Source organism: Schistocerca nitens, chromosome 9, assembly GCF_023898315.1.
Source record: "Schistocerca nitens isolate TAMUIC-IGC-003100 chromosome 9, iqSchNite1.1, whole genome shotgun sequence".
Taxonomy (NCBI): Eukaryota; Metazoa; Arthropoda; class Insecta; order Orthoptera; family Acrididae; genus Schistocerca; species Schistocerca nitens.
In genome coordinates, this window is record NC_064622.1 from 288,446,972 (window position 1) to 288,471,381 (window position 24,410).

The following is a 24,410-nucleotide window of genomic DNA, read 5'->3' on the forward strand; positions in this document are numbered from 1 at the left end:
AACTTGACAGAGGACAAGGCACAAGCTACTATTAAAGCCAAAATATCTGACCTTGATGTACCCATTGTGCTTGACACAGTGGTTACAACTAATTTGATGTCACAGGGATTCTTTCAAGGATTGAAGAAACGTCGATGTATACCTACACTGCCACGTATTACGTTCAAGTATAATGACTTTTCTGGAGACTAGAAATCTACTCTGTAGGAATCAGCATGGGTTTCGAAAAAGACGATCGTGTGAAACCCAGCTCGCGCTATTCGTCCATGACACTCAGAGGCCATAGACACGGGTTCCCAGGTAGATGCAGTGTTTCTTGACTTCCGCAAGGCATTTGATACATTCCCCACAGTCATTTAATGAACAAAGTAAGAGTATATGGACTATCAGACCAATTGTGTGATTGAATTGAAGATTTCCTAGATAACAGAACACAGCATGTCATTCTCAATGGAGGGAAGTCTTCCGAAGTAATAGTGATTTCAGGTGTGCCGCAGGGGAGTGTCGTAGGACCATTGCTATTCACAATACACATAAATGACCTTGTGGATAACATCGGAAGTTCACAGAGGCTTTTTTCGGATGATGCTGTAGTATATCGAGAGATTGTAACAATGGAAAATTGTACTGAAATGCAGGAGGATCTGCAATAAATTGACCCATGGTGCAGGGAATGGCAATTGAATCTCAATGTAGACAAGTGTAATGTGCTGTGAATACATAGAAAGAAAGATCCTTTATCATTTAGCTACAATATAGCAGGTCAGCAGCTGTAAGCAGTTAATTCCATAAATTATCTGGGAGTAGGCATTAGGAGTGATTTAAAATGGAATGATCATATAAAGTTGATCGTCGGTAAAGCAGATGCCAGACTGAGATTCATTGGAAGAATCCTAAGGAAATGCAATCCGAAAACAAAGGAAGTAGGTTACAGTATGCCTGTTCGCCCACTGCTTGAATACTGCTCAGCAGTGTGGGATCTGTACCAGATAGGGTTGATAGAAGAGATATAGAAGATCCAACGGAGAGCAGTGCGCTTCGTTACAGGATCATTTAGTAATCGTGAAAGTGTTACGGAGAGGATAGATAAACTCCAGTGGAAGACTCTGCAAGAGAGACGCTCGGTACGGGCTTTTGTTGAAGTTTCGAGAACATGTCTTCGCCGAGGAGTAAAGCAGTATATTGCTCCCTCCTACGTGTATCTCATGAAGAGACCATGAGGATAAAATCAGAGAGATTAGAGTCCACACAGAGGCATACTGACAATCTTTCTTTCCACGAACAATAGGAGACTGGAATAGAACGGAGAACCGACAGAGGTACTCAAGGTACCCTCCACCTCACACCGTCAGGTGGCTTGCGGAGTATGGATGTAGATGTAGATGTAGATGCCAGTGCAAAATTGCAAGGTACAAACTGCCACTGGTCAGAAATTGAGAGGAGTCAAGATACAAGCCTTAATTCCTGTTCAATTAGGACAGTTTTCTGTATGATGCAATTTTTTGATACTAGAGAAAATAATAGTTGATTGTTTAATTGGTATGGATACATGTAGGACATACCAAGTACACATTGATATAGGTAACGGCCAATGTCCTTTCACTGTAAATAACCAATTGTTTGTAGCAGACCAGATCAGGGGAAGTACTAATAGATGTAAAACTGAAATTATTCACAACCTAGAAGTTCAATAGGTAAATCCCATATTATGTTTGTCAATACAGACAGTGATGAACAGTCATCAGCAGAAGAAATAAATGTCTACACAATAAACACAAAGATAAGTGAATCAAAGTGCTTGTCTACAGAACAGCAAGCAGAACTTACGGAACTGATACTCGCTCATGTACATGTATTTAAAAAAAGGGACCAGGTATTATTAAGGATTTTGTGCACAAAATGGAAGTGTTATTAATATCTCAAACGAGAGGGTAGGCACCCATTTGTACACCTCTAAGTTGTACATATGTATAATAATATTAGATTTAGGATGCTGGAAAATCACATTCCAGAATTTATGTTGTTAGCTGTTAAGGAAAATTTTTGTTTATTTTTTTCCCCTTGTATGTCACCTGTGTAAATGATAAGGTGGGTGGAAGTAACGAGGAAGAACTTTACTTTTATGTGTCTAGAGATGACAACACTTTAAACACAACACTTCGCCTAGCGGGCAGCCTAGTTGCAAATGAATAAACGAACTTGTGAAACACATGGTAGCGTGCACTGCAATACACAACTTGCCATGACATTAGTGGTAACAGAGCGATGCAGTGCATGCGCATAGGAGAGTAAGTTAGTCAACAAACCGCAAGTGCGTGCCTGCCAAACACAGCTGAAATTGTTAGAGCACCCAAAACAAACAAACCCTAAAAACAAACAAACCGTATGAGCTACAGCCTGCACTAGCATTTTTAAAACCTACTGCATAAACTGGGACATAGAAAATTAAGGAAGAGTCTATCTACACAATACACACAAACAAGGATAAGCTAAGGAATTACATACATGGAAATGGAATCCTAAACTATGCGATATTTACCGAAGTTATGCTACTATGTACATTATACCTATATATTTACAAGTTTAAGTATTGAAAGTACACGCACTAATTATATGAAGGGGCCAGAAAATCCTTGCTGCAGGTAAACAAGTAAGTACAATACGAGTGGTGAACTGAATAAGACGTCGCACCACACTTATAATACACTTTACCTTTCAGATTTATAAGGTAAGTAGAGATTTACACATGACATTGATTAAGTTTGTGATAGCACAACTGCACACTAATGTAAATGAATACATGGTTGAATATATGAAAGAGGTATTAGTGACCATCGAACCACTGTACACTTATCTTTGAAGATTTAGTTTTAAGTTAGTATCCTAAAGTGAAGAAAGATAAATGCTTGTCGAGTGGTAGGTACCATATAAACATAAGAAAGGGCCACACCGTAAGTAAATATAGTTGTAAGTTTACAATATGTGTGAATGTGATGGTGTGAAAATATGGGTAGAAGAATACAGTTGCAGTACGTCGCATATCACAATGCTGAACTAAGGTGGAGCACTACCAAATAATCAAGGGGTCAAAACCAAACTACTGTGAGTGTCAACTACTTATTAAAGCGTCAAACATCTGATTTACATGGAACTTTTTTTGCACGTTTGTTACTGATATAAACACCATTTTACACTCATCATTGTACATGACATATAGAATTGATGAAACAACTCTGTATAATCACAACAATCTTTTATGTGTGTGTTCTGCCGTCGCTTGGTGAGTAAATTTTTTATCTATGCAATTAAATAATAATATTACATTATTGTATGGTAGTTACCTTTATCAGTTGTTGTGTATGTGAGATCAATATTAGTTACTGAGTATGTAGTTTGGCGTGTCAGCTGCAGTAGCAAAAGTGGTCCAGAAGAAAACACAGGATCAGGTAATTTATAGCCACACATAGTTGACAGTAATGGAGCAGAGGTTGAACCTCCATCATATACCTGTAGAAATAAGTAATGCATCATCACAACCAATACTGGAAAAAAATAAAATGGAAAAAAGAGAGAGAGAGAGAGAGAGAGAGAGAGAACTATTCAACAATAATTTGAAAAGGGTGGATTGTTATTCACCATATAGAAGATAGAAGAGATGTTGAGTCACAGACTGGCACAGCGAAAAGGCTGCTAAACATTTAAGGTTTTGGCCAAGAGGCCCCCTTCTGAAGTAGAAAACACTCACACCGGAACAAGTTATGTGAAAGTGTGTGTGTTTTCTAATAGCTTTTTCGCTGAAAGCTTAAGTGTTTAGCAGTTTTTTCACTGTGCTTGTCTGTGACACAATGTCTCCTCTATATGGTGAGTAGAATCTATCCTTTGCATAATATTGTCATTATTCCATCCTGGACTTCCCACTGTTTGATTCTACATTTATTCACATTTCTTAGTTTTATATCAACAAAACATTTCTTTGATTTCACCATCTGAATTAATGCTACCTTTATATACTTTCAACTATAATTCCACAACTGATATACAAAAAATATTAAAAATATGCAGAGTGAAAATCTTCGATGGGTTCAAAACAATAACTGAGAAATTAAACAAAGACTTAAATTTCAGATTAAAAGTACAGTATCAGAGTGGAACTCTTGCTCTTAACTTTCTGTGCCATACTCTGCAAACAAGCCATAAAAGGTACCATGGGCATCCACTGACTCTTAAATTGCCATTTTTTGTACAAATGAGATGGTCAGTTTCAAGAAATCCCATGCATTAAGATCTAAATTTTACAGGTGGCATTAAAAATTTACTTGCCTACTGAATAGATGAATAAAAATTCTATTCTACAGATTCCAGTGGATTGGCAGGGGGTACTGGCAAATACTGCCACCACCTGTAATTTGTGACAAATTTACAATTTTTCCTTGGGAGATAAGTGGTAACTGACCTCCTGCACACTTGAGCTAAACTGTGCATGGTATTCCTGCTGCAAATCAATTTCTGAAGATGTGTGGCTAGAACTGGAAACTACTAAGATCTGGAACATAACAAATATTTCCACTGTCTTGGTCATCACTGGTGTATTCATTCCAAAATGCTTTCCATCCACATCTAAAATACTGTGAAATCACACACTGAACATTTGAAAAAGCTGATTTGTGTTGATTGTTCTCAGTGTTTTGGTGTGCCCTAAATCATCATATAATAGAACCTGACAATTTTAATAGTTCACTGAATGTGTCCCCCCTCCTCCTCCTCCTCTACCTCAAACCCATTCTCTCTTGTAAAATAGATAAAGCAATAAGAAGCTCTGTTCATTATTTTAGGACTTCCACACTTTATGTGCACCAACATTAAAATGCCTTATACCTAATTAAAAATTCCTTGCTTAGTACCATTAAATTGTGCACCTGAATTCATTTTCAAGCTAAATGAATTTATACTTACTTTCATACTGTCTGCATTGCAGTCACCACCAATATAGAAGTCAGATACATATAAAGATATTGTACTATTCTGAGGTGCTGAAATCACTATTGTGCATGAAGCTGTAAATCTGTCAAGCTGGATCCGTCCTTGCACATGGGAATAATTACGATTACAACCTGAAATAGAACATTTATGGCATTAAATGCAGCATGCCACCAACAGGAAAATAAAAGAAACCTTTTATGAAAAGAGCCGCACTTGTGTGAATATCAAGAGCTCAGGTGGTAAGACAGTACTGAGCAAAGAAGGGATGGCTAAAAGTTGGAAGAAATTTGTTGAAGTGCTGTACAAAGGAAACTAAATTGAAGGCAGGGTTATGGAAAAGAAAGAGGAAGTAGACAATGATGAGATGGCTGATAAGATACAGTGAGGAGACTTTATCAAAGCACTGAAAGACCTCATCTGAAACAAGGCACCTGGAATATACAAAATTCAATCAGATTATTAAGATCCTTTGGAGAACCATCTGTGGTATAATCATGTAATATATGAGTCAGGTCCATTACCTTCAGACATCAAAAAGAATGTAATAATCCCAGTTACAAATAAAGAAGGTAACATTTACAACAATCAGTTCATTAAGTCATGGCTACAAAATACTGACATGACTCGTTTACACAAGAATCAATCACTCAGGGAGCTCACAACTCTTTTGTGTGTACATGTGTGGTTAGCATGGAGTCTGAATCAATTGCAGCACATATTTCCTTTCCTGTGCTGCAATCTTCCTTCTCTTACTTATGTTCTCATGATGACAGCATTTGATGCTGACCCAGCTATTCTCTAGGTTCTGCTTTCCTTTCCTAACATATTCATTCCTTTACTTAGCATCTCCTTTTGGCTGAAGTAATTTTTGGTATCCTTATGATTTCCACCTTCATTCTTAAAATTTTTCTTTAGCCTGGACTGACTGGGAAAGAACACCTTAAATAGCAAGTATTGCATGCATTATTCAAGATAATCTGCCCGTAATATCTGCATAGTCGCATATGTATGCTTAAAAGCCAACACGATAGCCAATCTGACGTGGTGAGGTCTTTATAAACTCTTTTGGTAGAGCCCTGACACCACACATATCACACTGCTGATGCGGGAGCTGCTAGCTCCCCACACTTGCCAAGGAGTAGATCTCCCTTATCCTGGGGCATCCGGACTCCTGGCAATGTTCCATTGTGCCAGATGATGATCTTTGGTTGCAGTTCTGTGGCATCCATCAGATGAGCCCATGATCAGAATGGGTAGCATCAGAACAGACATTTCACACGTGAACCTCATGAAATAAAACCAAAACCATTGCCCTTCTGATCTAGTCATCTCATCAGACAGGTACAGAAATTTCAATGTGAACAGTAATTATCCTTCTACTTTCCCTATTGTGCTGATCTTACCTCATGGGATGATGTACAAGCCAGATGCTTGGGGGTGAAACAATTTACTGAACATTTGGTATGTACTTGAACAGATTAAGATACTTTTGCTGTGATGAAACCATTATTCTTGTGTAAAAAATTGAAGATAAATTTGGAGAAGTTGAGTCCCTGGGAAAATGTGCAATGTATTGTTTCTCTTCATCCACACACTGGAGCTAACATTGGCACCAATATTAGCCAATAGTTAAGGGGCAGTGCACACACATTGGAGCCAACATTTGGTTGAATTCATGTAGAACCACCGTAAGCATGTGTGATGAACAGATCACTGCCAGTGATTTTGTGGATTTGAACATTAATAATTATATTTTATCACAGCAAAACAAAAAATGAAAATCAAGACAGTGAACAATGACCATAACACGTACATAAAAATACTCCAGGTTCCGATGATCTATTGTGTAACATTTAGAATAAAAAAACACAGTTTGGAAAATTCAGTTTAGTATCAGTCTTTGTGTGGTTTAATACACACTTTATTATACATAAGATATATTCAGTGAAGAAAAATTCCAAACTCAATTGGAGATATGAGTAGTCCAAAAATTGAGAGAACAGTGTTAAGAGAAAAACATTCTGAAAAAAGTATATATAAGTAGTATCACCTAATCCAAATCAAGGTGAATATCAGTTGGACCATGTGGCAATAACGACTCACAACTACAAGGAAATCTTGGATGTCAGAGTGAGGAAGGGCCTAAACATAGACTCAGATCATTATCTGACAGAAATAAAGACCATGTCCCAACCAAACAAACCTAAACCAAAACCAAGAAGATTTCTAAGAGTAAACACTAAATTTCTCCTGCAAAAGCAGGACAAATTCTGTCATATACTAAACACAAGAAAAATGGATAATTGGGAAGAAATTAAAGAAACAATGATACAGTCAGTTAAAGAAATGGGACAGCCTAGAAGAATACCAAAACAGAGATGGTGGAATGAGCTGTGTGATGAAGCAATTGACAATCGACTAAAGGCATGGAAAAAATGAAATAGTAATAAGAAACACGAATACTGGGAAGAGTTTAAAGAAGAAAGGAAAAAGACAGCAAAAATCATCAGATCAGTGAAAAGAAAATATGACAGACAGATTAGAAGAAATGGATTCTGATTTCAAAAGGAACAACACTAGAGACTTCTATAAGACTTTCAGAGAAGTTTTAACAGGATTCCAGTCACCAAGTTTACATTTTAAAGATAAAATGGAAAAATGGTTTTAAGCAATAAAGAGAACTGCCAAATCTTAGCTGAATACTTTGAAAATCTATTAAATTTCAAAAACCACAACATGAAAATCCACCGTCGGAACCACCTACAGTAGAAGAAATAGAAAAGATTATCAAAGCATTGAAGAATAACAAAGCACCAGGTGAGGATGGGATAGTGGCAGAAATGTGGAAACTAGGGGGCTTATCCACATGTCAGAAAATTCACAAAGTAATTAAAGACATTTGGACAAAAGGAATCATACCCAGTGACTGGAAACAAGCATTGATCCGCCCTCTCCATAAAAAAGGAGATAAAACAGACACCAACAACTACAGGGGCATATCCTTGTTACCAGTGACATACAAAATACTTTCTAAAGCACTTTTAAATAGAATAGAGGAACAAGCAGGACCTAATATAGGAGATTATCAAGCAGGATTTAGAAAAGGTAGATCATGTGCAGAACAGATTCTTAATTTAAAAACAATTTTGAGAGTGAGAGCTATACAAAATAAAAATACAGTAGTTACTTTCGTAGACTTCAAGAAGGCCTACGACTCAGTTGACAGACAAACACTATTCCAGATACTTTATGAATCAGGGATAGATGAAAACACCAGAAGACTTGTTGAACAAATGCTCACAGATACAACATCAAGAATTAAGTTTCAAGGCGAAATTTCTGAACCATTCAAAATCAAAACAGGAGTTCGACAAGGTGACAGACTGTCCCCAATTCTCTTTAACTTGGTTTTAGATAAAGTAGTAAAAACATGGGAAAACACATTAAAAAACAGAGGCACAAAGGGTATAAGCATGGGCCAAGGAAAGAACAAATTTGAAGTAAAATGTTTAGCCTTTGCAGATGATATGGCATTGATAACTGAAAACCGAACAGACGCAACAGTTATGCGTGATATTTTACACAAGATTGCTGAAAAGACTGGGCTAAAAATATCCTACGAAAAAACCGAGTATATAGAACACAAACATAATACAGAAAAGTTTATGAAAACAAAGTATGGAAAAATTAAAAGAGTTGATAGATTCAAATACCTGGGGGAGTGGATCCAAGCCAATGGACTGGATAACACAACAAATAAAGAAAGAATAAAAAAGTTGGAATTTGCATATAAATTAACACAAAACTACTACAATAAGAAATCAATATCCATACAAGCAAAGATTAAACATTATAATTCAGTTATTAGGACACAAGCAACATATGGATCAGAGTACCTAACATTGAATAAGAAAGGCGAATTAAGAGAACTAGAAAAAAGAGAGAGAAAAATATAGGTCCTGAGAAAAACAAGGAAAACAGGTGGATTAAAAGGAGAAATGAAGACCTATACAAAAATACAGAAAAGATCACAGATACAATGAGGAAGGGACGGCTAAAATTTTATGGACATTTAAAAAGAATGGAAGGAACACGGATTACAAAGAAAATTTTTAATTACGTTAGTAAGCTGAAAAACACTGTAGGATGGATAGAAGCAGTAAAGAAAGACACCAACAAAATAGGTGTTACAGAAGAAACAATACGTGACAGGAATAACTTTAGGCTACTTATAGAAAACGCAAACTATGAAGAAGATGCGCCAAAACCTCGACCCAAGAGAGTGTGGACAGATGAGCAGAGACGAGCAGTTGGCGAGAAAATGAAGAAGTACTGGGAAGAAGGGAAGAAAAAGAAACACCATAAGTCTTAAGTTGTATGCAGTCCATAGCTGGCCAAATTCATAATAATAAAAAAAAGTAGTATATAGCACATGGTTAAAATTGTATTTGAATTTGAAATAAACTGTGTGTTATGTGGATCAAATAGAGTAACTCTAACTTATGGATCAGACAGATTATGGCCTAACCCACCCCAGCTAGTCAATATAAACATAGTTGTACAGTGATCATAAGTTTATGAAATTAATACTTAAGCCATTACTTAGCTAAACTAGCTTTCTCCTGAGTTAGTTTATCATCTGTTCATTATTAGATCCAAACTTTGCAAAATGACTATAGTACCCATGTACAGAAGTATAGCAAGATATTATTCATAGAGTAATTTGCACTTTTTTACTTTGCGTACTAAAGGATCCTGTTATAATTTGAAGTAAATAACGATCTGCTCATAGGAAGTTACATGCCTTTCTGTCTGATAATCAATATTTTCGAACATGAATACATGTTTCATTCAAATTTGCAGAAACTAACAAAAACAATTATTGAAATAATGTCTATTACAACTTTTCAAAAACCAAATCACTTACTTTACACTACTCATTATAAGCAAATTTCATTCCCCTTAATCTTCCACCCACCAAATAAATTTTCAGTCTCACGAAAAACAGATGCTGATATTTCGGAAATGTTAAAGCATAATACAATTGTCAGGACTCTCCATCATCATAAAGTTCTTAGTATATCATATAGCTTAGGGTATACTGCAAGCTTAAGGTATATTGCAAGAACTTGGATGAAACAATCTTTATTGCAAAGCTCAGAAAGCACCTGAAAGTAAACTGATTTTGTGACATATTACAAGTTCCTTATCAGGACACCCTATTTTCCATTTTTGGGGTAGCACTCTCAGGAATATTGGATCTCTTTAATGCCTTGGCTGTACAGGGTATCTATGCAGCCAAGGAAAAATAGTTCTTGAATTTCTTCTAGATTTCCTGCTTAAAAATACACTTTTTCCTGGGTGAATATACACTTTTCCCCAAGTGAATATACACTTGTTTCCAAGTGCATGAACACACACTTTTTCTTGGTGAAAATACACTTTTCCCGATTTGCATGACAGTATACTTTCCCTCGGAGCTATAAAACTTTTCAATCCTTTGAATGGTTCAGGTATTATACGCCAGCATAGAACTCCCCTGCACTTTTCAAAGTATTGAAATAAAGATAGCAATGCGCTTTTGTTAGCCAATCATAGATCATGTCACGTCATCTCTCCAGTCGATGACAGCAGATATTCAGAGGATAGGACACGTAATGTAGTCAAGCAACAGCGACACCACTGTGAAGGTTAAGTAGTGCAAATACACAAATGGCAAAACCTAATAGTTTAAATTAATATACTTACAGTACAGCTACAAGAAATGGTAAGTTTTCATGTATAATATTGATATTTAATTCAAACAGTAGTTTGTTTCTTTTTGTTAATACCTTTACACTTGGTGTGCATGATTTTTCAGCACCACTTGTGTATTATTTATTACATGTAGCTTGTCATTTGCAACCAAACAATGTTGACAAGAAATTTTGTTGGGAGTTAACATGTCATCTTAAAGTAATTTAGTTTGTTGCGATATTTTGCGCCTACATTAATTTTTACTTACGTTTTCGTGTGGCAAGCCCTTTTATCCTCACATCATGGTGAGGTGTCATGATGCACAAGTAAATATAACACATATTTTCACAAATAAGGTCGTAAAACACTTTGCACTTCACCAAAACACAGTGTAACTGTGGTTGTTGTGTCCCAGCCCAGTCAGTGTTCATTTGTTCACCAGAGAGTTTGGCGCCAACTTTGAATTTTGTTTACATTTGTTTAAAAATGAATATAGGTACGACATATTGTGACAAACTAAATTACGTTTAGACTCCCAACAAAATTTCTCATCAACATTGTTTGGTTGTAGATGACAAGCTATGTGTAGTAAATAATACACAAGTGGTGCTGAAAAATCATGCACACCAAGTGTAAAGGTATGAACAAAAAGAAACAAACTATTGTTTGAACTAAATATCCACATAATTTTGTAATCATTACAGGTTAAATAAAACGGAAACCCACTGATGATGGCACAGTGGTGCTGAAACATGTTTGGGTACTTGAAAAAATTGTGATTTGCATAACTGGTGGACCTCACGTCCTACAATTATAATATTGATCTTTTTTGCATATTTTACCCTTCAAGGCACATAACATAAATATGACAGTAAAATTTTAAATAATGATATGAATGTCTGGTCTTCTGGACTCAAAATTTTTCTAAGTGGCTGGTCCCCAAAGTGTTAAGATTTAAATGAGAGTCAAACACTATGTAATTTAAAAATTCATTACACATTTTCATTCATAACATAATTCATCTTGTGTAAAAGGAAGTTTACTTTGAAAGTAATGCTTCGCAAACCACCATTCACAATATTTTCCCACCATCTCTTAGAAGCTGGTTTGTTTGAGCAGTTGCCAGAGAACACCAGCAAACAGGAGTTACTGGACATACACAGCTATGACGACATAAGAAGCTTGTTCTCAGTGCTTGCTCTGCTCATATGTCTTTCGTCACATTTCTGTTTGGAATTTTGTGTGCAGTAGGGCACCATGTGATCAAGTGTGGCACTGCGGTACATTGTTAGGAGAGGACATACTGAGTTATTTATTTTGGACAATTGTTTTATCATATCCTACCCAGATATGACATTCAAAATAAGAAAGCTCTGGCATAATATTCATTTCAAAACTAGACTCTGTAACTCAAGGTATCCTAATATTTTACTACATGATGACTATAACATTTTGTTATTGTTATTATTATTATTATTATATCCATACTCTGCAATACTATTCATCCACTCATCCTAGCAGCGCTACAAAAAGCTAGTACGAAGGAATACAAATTTTCTTGCAAAAATAAAAAAAAATTGCTTCTATACACCAGAACTAACAACATTAAGTTTTTTATGACTCTTTACCACTGTAGAAAAAATTAACAAGGTTATTTCTGAAGGCAAGAAACTGTACAATTGGTAGTTTATATTCTACTCCAGGAGTAAATATAAAGCCTTACGTGAAGTTACGATGATAAAACACCATGTGCTGCTAGTCTTGATATATAGCAAATTTGAGTCCCATATTTTCAACTGGAATATGTTTCCCTCATTCTCACAGTTATTACCTTCTGTAGGAAAGTGTCTTTTTGAAAAAATGTTACATTTGTTGGAGACAACATCAGCCATAGAAGTGTATAAGTGGATGTAAACATTATTGGTACAGACACCTTCCAAGGCATCTCACGTAAGAATCATAAGCCCCACAGAAGTCCACCATCTGCTGCTAGTGTAATGTTGCTACCAATGGTCAGTGTACATTCTATGATTAATGTGACAAGCAGGTTTTCTCCTTTTAGATGAAATGTGCTTGCATTGCTGTTGTGTAATCTGTTAGAAACCATGGTTCACCTGCCAAACAACTCATCTCCATGAGAAATATATTGTTTTTCCTGTAGCAGTAATGATGTAAATTTAGCACACATTATCTTGTATGAGAGTCTGTTTGCAGCAAATCAGTATGATTATGTTCTCTAAAACGCATAGATTACTGAGCATCACATCTCACTGCCAGTGCAGCACAAATTCCATCTGTACACTTTTACAGAGCAGATATTCCAACAGTTTCCACATTCTTTGATCTTGGGATAAAGGATGTCCAATGACTTCTTGTCTACAAGCAGTTCTGCTATCATTGGTCTACTTACAGTACAACCAAACAACAAGTTCCAACCAGTGTGACAATACTATTGTTTTCAGATCTGAGAGAGACGAACATAACAACATCTACATCTACATGGATACTCTGCAAATCACATTTAAGTGCCTGGCAGAGGATTCATCGAACCACCTTCACAATTCTCTAATATTCCAATCTCACATAGTGCGCGGAAAGAATGAACACCTATATCTTTCCGTATGAGCTCTGATTTCCCTTATTTTATCGTGGTGATCGTTCCGCCCTATGTAGGTCAGTGTCAACAAAATATTTTCGCATTTGGAGGAGAAAGTTGCTGATTGGAATTTTGTGAGAAGATTCCATCGCAATGAAAAATGTCTTTCTTTTAATGATTTGCAGTCCAAATCCCGTATCATTTCTGTGACAGTCTCTCCCATATTTCGCAATAATACAAAACATGCCGCCTTTCTTTGAACTTTTTCGATGTACTCCATCAGTCCTACCTGGTAAGGATCCCACACCGCACAGCAGTATTCTAAAACAGGATGGACAAGTGTAGTGTAGGCAGTCTCCCTAGTAGGTCTGTTACATTTTCCAAGTGTCCTGCCAATAAAACGCAGCCTTTGGTTAGCCTTCCCCACAACATTTTCTATGTGTTCTTTTCAATTTAAGTTGTTTGCAATTGTAATACCTAGGTATTTAGTTGAATTTACGGCTTTTAGATTAGACTGATTTATCGTGTAACCGAAGTTTAACGAGTTCCTTTTAGCACTCATGTGGACAACCTCACACTTTTTGTTATTTAGGGTCAACTGCAACTTTTCGCACCATTCAGATATTTTTTCTAAATTGTTTTGCAGTTTGTTTTGATCTTCTGATGACTTCATTACTTGATAAATGACAGCATCATCTGCAAACAATCAAAGACAGCTGCTGAGATTGTCTCCCAAATCATTTATATAGATAAGGAACAGCAAAGGGCCTGTAACACTACCTTGGGGAAAGCCTGAAATCACTTCTGTTTTACTCGATGACTTTCCGTCAATTACTAAGAACTGTGACTTCTCTCACAGGAAATCGCAATTCCAGTCACATAACTGAGACAATATTCCATAAGCACGCAGTTTTATTACGAGCCGCTTGTGTGGTACAGTGTCAAAAGCCTTCCAGAAATCCAGGAATATGGAATCGATCTGAAATCCCTTGTCAATAGCACTCAGCACTTCATGTGAATAAAGAGCTAGCTGTCTTTCACAGGAATGATGTTTTCTAAACCCACATTGACTGTGTGTCAATAGACCATTTCCTTCATGGTAATTCATAATACTTGAACACAATATATGTTCTAAAATCCTGCTGCATATTGATGTTAATGATATGGGCCTGTAATTTAGTGGATTACTCCTACTACCTTTCTTGAATATTGGTGTGACCTGTGCAACTTTCCAGTCTTTGGGTATGGATCTTTAGTCGAGCAAACGGTTGTATATGATTGTTAAGTATGGAGCTAATGCATCAGCATACTCCGAAAGGAACCTTATTGGTATACAGTCTGGACCAGAAGACTTGTTTTTATTAAGTGATTTGAGTTGCTTCACTACTCCGAGGATATTTACTTCTATTTTACTCATGTTGGCAGCTGTTCTTGATTCGAATTCTGGAATATTTACTTCGTCTTCTTTTGTGAAGGCATTTCGGAAGGCTGTGTTTAGTATATCTGCTTTGGCAGCACTGTCTTCGATAGCATCTCCATTGTTATCACGCAGAGGAGGCATTGGTTGTTTCATGCCACTAACATACTTCACATACGACTATAATCTCTTTGGATTTTCTTCCAGGTTTCGAGACAAAGTTTCGTTGTGGAAACTGTTATAGGTGTCTCGCATTGAATTCCGCGCTAAGTTTTGAGCTTCTGTAAAGGATTGCCTATCTTGGGGATTTTGCGTCTGTTTAAATTTGGCATGTTTGTTTAGTTGTTTCTGCAACAGTGTTCTAACACATTTTGTGTACCAAGAAGGACCAGCTCCGTCGTTTGTTCGTTTATTTGGTATAAACCTCTCAGTTGCTGCTGATACTGTTTCTTTGAATTTAAGCCACATCTGGTCTACACTTATATTATTAATTTGGAATGAGTGGAGATTGTCTCTCAGGAAGGCGTCAAGTGAATTTTTATCTGCTTTTTTTGAATAGGTATATTTTTCGCTTTTTTTTCGAGAATTTGGGGACTACAATATTCAATCTCTCTATGACAACCCTGTGTTCACTAATCCCTATATCGGTTTTGATGTTGGTTATTAATTCAGGATTATTTGTTGCTAAGAGGTCAAGTGTTTTTTCACAACCGTTTACTATTTGTGTGGGCTCATGAACTAACTACTCAAAATAATTTTCAGAGAATGCGTTTAGCACAATTTCGGATGATATTTTATGCGTACCTCCAGAATTAAACATGTATTTTTGCCAACATATCACGGATAAATTAAAGTCACCACTAATTATTATCGTTTGAATTCGGTATGTGTTTGAAATCAAACTCAAGTTTTCTTTGAACTTTTCAGCAACTGTGTCATCTGAACTGGAAGGTCAGTAAAAGGATCCACTTATTATTTTATTCTGGTTGCCCACAATGACCTCTGCCCATACTAACTCACAGGAAGTACCTACTTCAACTTCATGACAAGTTAAAGTAGTTCTAACATCAACAAACACACCACCACCAACCGTGTTTAGCCTATCTTTTCGGAACACGGTTAGGTTTTTTACAAAAATTTCAACTGAGCTTATATCTGGCTTTAGCCAGCATTCAGTGCCTATAACGATTTGAGCATTAGTGCTTTCTATTAGCGCTTGGAGCTCTGGTACTTTCCCAACATAGCTACGACAATTTACAGCTGTTATACCAATGGTTCCTGTATTTATGTTCTTCCTGTGTTCAGCCGGCACCCTTGGTGACTGAAGCCCATCTTAAGTTTTCTCAAGACCCTCTAACCTAAAAAACCGCCCAGCCCACGCCACACAGCCCCTGCGTATAGTGGACACCTGACCTATTCAGTGGAGCTCGAAACCCAACCACCCTTTGGCGCAAGTAGAGGAATCTGCAGCGTACATGGTCGCAGAACTGTCTGAGCCTCTGATTCAGACCCTCCACTCGGCTCTGTACCAGAGGTCCGCAATCGGTCCTGTCGACTACGCTGCAAATGGTCAGCTCTGCTTTCATCTTGCAACTGAGAGTGGCAGCCTTTACCACTTATGTTAGCCGCTCAAAACTAGAGAGAATCTCTTCTGATCCAAAGTGAAACACATCATTGGTACTGATGTGAGCAACCACCTGCAGTTGGCTGCACCCTGTGCTCTTCATGGCATCTGGGAGGACCCTTTCCACGTCTGGAATGACTCTACCCGGTATGCAAACGGAGTGCACATTGTTTTCTTAGCCACCTTGTCAGCCAAGTCCCTAAGGGGCCCCATAACGCGCCTAACGTTGGAGCTCCCAACTACCAATAGTCCCACCCTCTGCGATTGCACAGATCTCGCAGGCTGAGCAGTTTCCTCTGAAACAGGACAGGCGACAGCATCCGGCTCAGCAACAGTGTCAGCCACAGACAGCACCTGGAACCTGTTTGTTAGACAAACCGAGGAGGCCTTATGTGCGGCCGCCTGGGAAGTCTTTCGCCACCTGCTTCGCCCCAGGGCGACCTCCCACTCAACCACAGGTGAAGAGTCAGCCTCAGTGTGAGCGGTAACTGGGTTGGCCACCGGTGAGGACCAGTCGGAGGACTCTTGACGCGCTGGTCGCCCGTTGGATCCCCATGGCCGGCCCACAACAGTGGTGCCCATCCACTGCAGCCTCAAGCTGTGTAATCGAAGCCATCAGAACCTGAAGCTGAGAGCGAAGTGTCACCAACTCAGCTCACATATGCACACATTAATCGCAGTCCCTGTCCATACCAAAGACCACGGAAAAGTAAACTATGCAGATAAACGGACTATCAGCACGTGCTGCACAACTCTAATGTAGACCCTGACGAAAATGCGTGAACTGTGTCTAGTAATATGCAGATATTCAAGAACCTAACTACCAAAGCACTCAGGTGAAACTAAATAATTTGCCACTGATTAGGAACTTGTAATATATCACAAAATCGGTTTACTTTCTGACGCAAATGAAAACACAAGAACTGTGGCTATTAAATTTTAAATTTACATGCAAGAACTCAAGAAACTGAACTATTAAAGCACACAGATGATATAATAGAATTTGCTCCTGGTTAGGAACTTGAAAATGTCACAAAAGAAGTTTACTTATCTGTTGCTGTGTCTGTCGCGGTCGGTTACTACTGCTATTTTTTATTGTTCTTACAAGCATTTTTTTGTTGTTCTTACAAGAATAGAGTTGTCACATACTAAACCCCTAATAACAATTCCCATTGTAATATGTTTGAATATATATCTTAACTAAATTGGCCATTTGAATTCTGATACTTAATTTTTTTTTAAATCTTTTAATATGGCACACCCTCTTTGCTATTATGTTTCATGATTTGCAAATGATGACTTTGTAAAACTTGCTGTTCTTAAAATGGTAATGATGGGATAATTTTTCTTATAGTTCCTTGACATCCATCTGTGTGTGTCAGATGTTGTGATGCTGCTGCATCTGCAGTACTCCCCCATTGCTAATATAATTTTTTGCATATGATATCTGCTTCAACATTCTTAAAGCATGTTCTGCTGTATTTCCTGTTGGAATTTTCAGTCTAACCTTCCACTCTGTGCCAATAAATTTAATTCAGTTAAAAGTACACTGTTGCATGTTGGAAAAACTAGTTGCTGCAGTTACTTTTGCTGTGTACTGCTAGTTAACTACATGCTCTACTACGAACTACAACAGTTATGGGTAAGTCACACAACAAAGACATTTTTAACTACAGCCAGGAACAAAGTCTGCACTGCCTAATAATAGATATTAATAGCGACTGCATGTGAGCTCCCAACAAGCCTCACCATTTCAGTTGCTAGATGCAAGGCTTTGTTGATTTCCATGTCACCTATTATACAGCTTTCACACCATATCGTGTAACATTCACGTACTCCAGACATGCTAATTTCAACAGAAGAGTGACACTCACAATGTTTCCAGTTGTGAAAGTTTGTTTATAAATGTCAAATATTCAGATGCACTTCACCATCTAATATTTCTTCTGGTGCTACACTAAAACTCAATAGATGTAGTTTCACTGTTATTGATTATTCTATGGCATTTCAGAAATGAACTACATAAATCACAAACTTTTCCCAAGAATTATTGACAGTCATTCTTCAACGGAACATATGTGATAAGTTTTAGAGTATAGCTTGCAAATTCTTAGTTATGGTATGTAGATTTATAAGACATACCTGTTGAGGAATATATAAGTTTAAAACCACGATCAACTTCAGAAGATGCTACAAAGTTTATTTCAACATCACCAGTGCCTGAATAAAAATCCATGGGCTGAACAGTTCCACAGAATTTTGCAGAAGCCATAGGATCAGCCATAAACTGTAATAATGTGAAGATACAATGATTTATATAATGGTACAAATCACTCTGGATCATTCAGTGCTGGAAAAAAACTTTTAGCATGAAACACAAATGTATAATTCCATGGCTATTTTCAATAATGCTTTTAAGAGAGCATGTTTATTAATAAATAACAGCAACTACAGAAATTACAATAAAGCATCAACATGTGACAGCAATGGCTCCAAACTTCACATGGTGTACATCTGTAAAATAGTAACAAGGTACACTTAATATAGTCATATTAAAAGTGTAATTCAAATATAACCCTTAAAAGTGAAATTTATTAGTAAATAACAGTGACTACAGAAATTACAACAAAGCATTAATGTGTGAAAGAAATGGCTCCAAATTTCACATGGTGTACGTTTGTAAAATAGTAACAAGGTATATTGAATATTGTCATATTAAAAGTGTGATTCAAATATAACCCTTAAAAGCAAAATAAATTCCTAAAAGTTATACTATTGATTTGACATTTAGCAGTAATCACCCTTGTATTTTTATAAATTGCCAACAGTTGATAGCACAGAAAAGAAAGCTGTGTCAGTGCAAAGATGGCTGCTCACTGTTGACCTGCACCACACTGGAGCAGCGAACACTGGAATACATTTTCTGAGCTGTGAAACTGTTAAGCCTGTGGTAACATCTCACAGGATGAAATCACAGTACCACAATTCATTTGTTGTCCCTGCACCAACTGGACAAAGTGGTGTAGGGAGTTTAAAAGATGAATAATGTCTGTGGAAGATTCTCCGTATCCAGGCCAGGCACACCTCATAGGAATGAGCAAAAATACTGCTGTCACGAAAGAGCTTGTGAAGGAAAATAGCGATACTGGTGTAAACAAAATAGCTACTATTTTGGATATCAGCATTAGTTCAGCACACAATATTGTCCATGCGCACAGTGATTCAATAAAATGTCCAGACGATGGGTGCCAGTCACATCAATGAAGAGCAAGCAAAGAAAGGAGCCATAGCTCATCTATGAAGAGGTGACAGCCTTGGTGCATGAATGGCAGCATTCACAACCAAAAAAATTCTTCTCATGAGGTACCTATGCAGTTCTGAAAGAGTGGTATGTGTCAGAAAATTATACAGCTGTAAATTTTCTCTATTGCCGCACTTGCACAATAATAAATAATTAAGGTTTTCATTTGAATCACCCTCGTACATGTCTGTATGGAGCAAGTCAAGTGAGTTGTTGTGATGCTGTCACACTTCTTCTGACAGATTTGCATTTAGAGCAAGGTAACAGAATTGGAATTCAAAGTGCTTAATGGTCAGGTGAACACATAATAATGATGTATGTTCATACATCATATACAAGGGCTTCTATTTCTTTGGATTCAGAAAACAGAGATATGATTCTGAATCTCTTTTAAAGAAAATTCTTGTGGTATAAATGCTCCACCTGTGATGCTTGACTTTGGATGCTATACACAAGCAATCTTTGTAAATTAATAACAATTTATAGAATAAGGCTACAACATCTAAGTGCTCAAATGAATGCCATTGGGAAGGGTTTTCATTTGACTTCAACATCAGTAGTACAAGAACCTACATACAGCCTCCAGAGGGTAATGGTTACATTTTTGTTTTTTGTTTTAAACAATTTGGCTCTTGAGTTACTCAGCATCATACAAAAAAAGCAAAACAAGTGAATAGGCTTTGTATAATTTTGAAATAAGGTAGCGAGATATTTGTGTTTCTTTCTTTCATTTTTTTTTCAGAGGGTGAAGTGCTTTCACAACTATGTAGTTTTAGTGTTTAAATAGTAATTATAAATCAAAGTGCACAAAATGCATAAACTGACTGTGCCAGTGAAATCAGCAGGCAGAAATAGAGTAATTAATGTACCACAATTGTTCTTGCTATTATTATTGAACCATTTTCTATGTTGTTATCACTTGGTATAATTTTGAAAATTTATCAATGATGCATGACCATGTTCCTCAATTAATTTCATTAAATAATAATTTTATGTACTGACCTGCAGAGAGGTTGGTCCATTGCATGCAAAGTGGTAGGGGAATACTTTAAATGACCTGCGAGAAGGTGGAATAGGAAGAGAAGCTGCATACAGTTGGTCTTGGGACCTGGAGGAGGGAGGGGGGGGGGGCAGTCACACAGTGGTATGAGTGGCAGTAAGGCCACTAGTTCTGAACATAGAATTTTCTGCTGGAACAGCTAGCAGTGAATTTATATTGATAATGATGAACATTGATTAAAAGCTTCCATGAGTGACTAACAGTTAAGGAAAAGATAGATTGCTGCTTACCATAAAATTGACATGTTAAGTTGCAAACAGGAACAATTAAAAAAACACTTACATTAGCTTCCGCCTACAGCCTTCATCAGAAAAAGAAAGAGAAACAGAAACACCCCCATAAATTCACTCAAGAAAGCACACCTCATGTACACATGACCACCAACTGCGGCAACTCGGACCAGAAGCTGCCGGAGTTGGCTGTCGTGTGCACGAGGTGTGCTTGTTTGCATGAATGTATGGTGTGGGTTCCTGTCTCTCTCTCTTTTTCCGATGAAGTCGTGGCTGAAAGCTAATGTGTAAGTGTATTGTAATTGTGCCTCTCTGCAATTTGATGTGTCATCTTCACGGTAACCAGCAATCTATCTCTTCCACACAGTGCTTACATTCCAGCCTAGAGTTTCCATTGTTGAATGAGAGATTGGACAGTCTTGTATTTAATGGAGCTGAGGCAATGAGTCGGATTCTGTGGGATAACATTTGCTTCGGTGGCAGGAAAACCTTTAAATACCTCATCTGAACCATTTATACATAAAGTAATGATACATTTGCTCAGTAATCTATATCCACTGAAGAACCAAAGAAACTGGTACACCTATCTAATATTGTGTAGGGCCCATGCGAGCATGCAGAAGTGCCACAACATGACACGGCATGGGACTATACTAATGTCTGAAGTAGTGCTTGAGGGAACTGCTACTATGAATCCTGCAGTGATGTCCATAAATCCATAAGAATGTGGGAGGGTGGAGATCTCTTCTGAACAGCACGTTGCAAGGCATCCAAGATATGCTCAATAATGTTCATGTATGGGGAGTCTGGTGGCCAGCAGAACTGTTTAAACTCAGATGAGTGTTCCTGGAGCCACTGTAGTAATTCTGGACATGTAGGGTGTTGCATTGTCCAGCTGGAATTGCCCAAGTCTGTCGGAATGCACAATGGACAGGAATGGATGCAGGTGATCAGACAGGGCGCTGATGCAGGTGATAAGACAGGAAGCTTACATATGTGTCACCTATCAGAGTTGTATCTAGATGTATCAGGGGTCCCATATCACTCCAACTGCACATGTTCCACACCATTACAGAGCCTTCACCAACTTGAAGAGTCCCCTGCTGACATGCAGAGTCCATGGGTTCATGAGGTTGTCTCCATACCCATACACCTCCATACCCATACACATCCATCCACTAGATGAGACTCTTCTCACCAGACAATATGTTTCCAGTCATCAACAGTCCACTGTCGGTGTTGACGGGCCCAGCTGAGGCGTCAAGATTTGTGTTGTGAAGTCACGAAGGTTCCAAAAGCCCATATTGATGATGTATTGTTGAATGGCTCACACACTGACACTTGCTGATGGCTCTGCACTGAAATCTGCAGCCATCTGCAGAAGGGCTGCACTTCTGTCAAACTGAATGATTCTGTACAGTTGTTGTTTGTGCCGTTCCTGCACGATCTTTTCCGGCTGCAGCGATGTCTGAGATTTGATGTCTTACCTGATTTCTGATACTCACGGTACACTTGTGAAATGGTTGTACGGAAAAGTTCCCACTTCATCACTATGTTGGAGATGCTGTGTCACATCGCTCGTGCGGCGACTATAACACCATGTTCAAACTCACTTAAATCTTGATAATACACCATTGTAGCAGCAGTAACTGAGCAAACAACTGCTGCAGGCACTTGTTGTCTCAAACAGGCATCGCCGACCACAGTGCCGTATTCTGCCTGTTTACATATCTCTGTATTTGCATACGCATGCCTATACCAGTTTCTTTGGTGCTTCAGTGTAGCAATACTATTTGTCTTTAGCTATAACTGCTGCCAACTTGAAGGTTTGTTTGAAAACTGCAGTGATTTACTTGGAATGGTCCTGTTGGAGATGGTAAGCCCTTTACTTTTCTCACCTTCTGAACTGAATGGCCAGTTACAGGAGACTTACAGTTTAACATGGACATCAAATCATGCCATGGTGCAACTTGATATCATGCACAAATCATTATCGGGGATGAAATTATGAGACCAACTGGAAACCAAACTACAGAACTTAGAATTTTTAGTCTGACACAAAACATAACAAAATGCGAGTAGAGAGAGCTTGTCCCTTAATGGTTTACTGTGAAGAAATTTAGTAGGCTCTTCTGCTATGAATACTGTACACAGGAAAATGACATGTTACTATGATCCTCGTAGCTGATGTTTTGCATCTTTTGCCCCTGAATCATTCTTCTCAGGCAATATTCATTGATTTTACCTTCATTTTCCTCAGTGTCTTGTCAATTTCCCTTCTAATTAAATCTTATTCCTCTGATCAGAAGCCTGTCATTGCTGGTGATATTGTGGCCTTGACTGCCACTCCTTTTCGGTCATATTAGTACAGAAATAAATATGCACTGAATATATGTATAAATATGCACTGAATATATGTAACACTTCCAAGCCACTAGATTTTATAGTGAGCTTCCAAGCTTCTAGATTTTACAGTAATAGAGTGAAACAAAATGATATTAAATCTGAACTTATAAATAATATACAGATGTACAATTCTATGTGCAACTGGCCTATTGTTTTTTTTTTCATACTGAAACCAAGTCTAAAGTTACAATAACAAATAAAAAATCTATTACTTATGTTGAACATCACAAATAAACAATTCAATCTGTGATAGAAGCATGTGAATGATATAAAACTCATGGAATGTGAAAAAGCCACTTTATGGCATATAATCAATTCAAGTAGGAAGTCTATGGATAGACTATCAAAATCCTCCAAATGGCCATGTTGTGTATGCCTATAAATAGCTGTAGAAAACATTAAACTGCAGTCTTTGCTAACATAATCATAAGTGATGATGGAAATGTGACAGCTGAAGAGTGATACCACAGTTATTGCAAGATCTCATTTCAGGTGTTAGCACAATACTAGGGCATATATTCTTTTGTGACCAATATGCCTGATAAACAACAATGTCTACAGTTACAATAGGCTTATCAGCAACAAATAATGGGTCTTCAGTATGGATAGAGATAGAGCGCCATACATCTGAACTGCTGTATGGGGTATATGGCACTGTCTAGAATGCATTATCTAGCATTACAATGCAGGAAGTTTGCTGTCGTTACTTGAGGTTTGATGTCAGGTGGTTGGGAACTCAACACTTTCTCCAATGTAGGGGTAACAACTGAGAGCCCAAATATGTATTATCTCTTCAACATATTCCTCAAGCTGTATTCGAGCAAACATGACTCACCTACATGTTTCAAAGTGTTCAACATTATTAGTATGCACAACATGTATGATTTCCACTCCAATCTGCCATTCACCTGACATGTTGATCTTTGAATACTGCTGGGAATTCACGAATTGTCAAATTAATCCTGCGACATCTTCTAGCCAATACAGATGGAATGTTAAAAGCAAATGTATAAAAACTACATGTAGTAATAGAAAGGATTTTCAGAACCTGACAGCAAAC

The 24,410-nt window shown here is 37.6% G+C and overlaps 1 protein-coding gene across 1 annotated transcript in view; it reads right to left on the reverse strand.

Moving 5' to 3' along the window:
* LOC126202937 (cubilin-like) overlaps positions 1-24,410 on the reverse strand; it is a 771,281-nt gene that overhangs the window by 28,385 nt on the left and 718,486 nt on the right. Inside the window, exons 64-66 of the mRNA XM_049937033.1 lie at positions 18,496-18,640; positions 4,954-5,111; positions 3,342-3,507 (exon numbers count right to left, since the gene is read on the reverse strand). Of these exons, the coding sequence (XP_049792990.1) occupies positions 3,342-3,507; positions 4,954-5,111; positions 18,496-18,640 (469 nt within the window). The remainder of the gene's footprint in view (positions 1-3,341; positions 3,508-4,953; positions 5,112-18,495; positions 18,641-24,410) is intronic.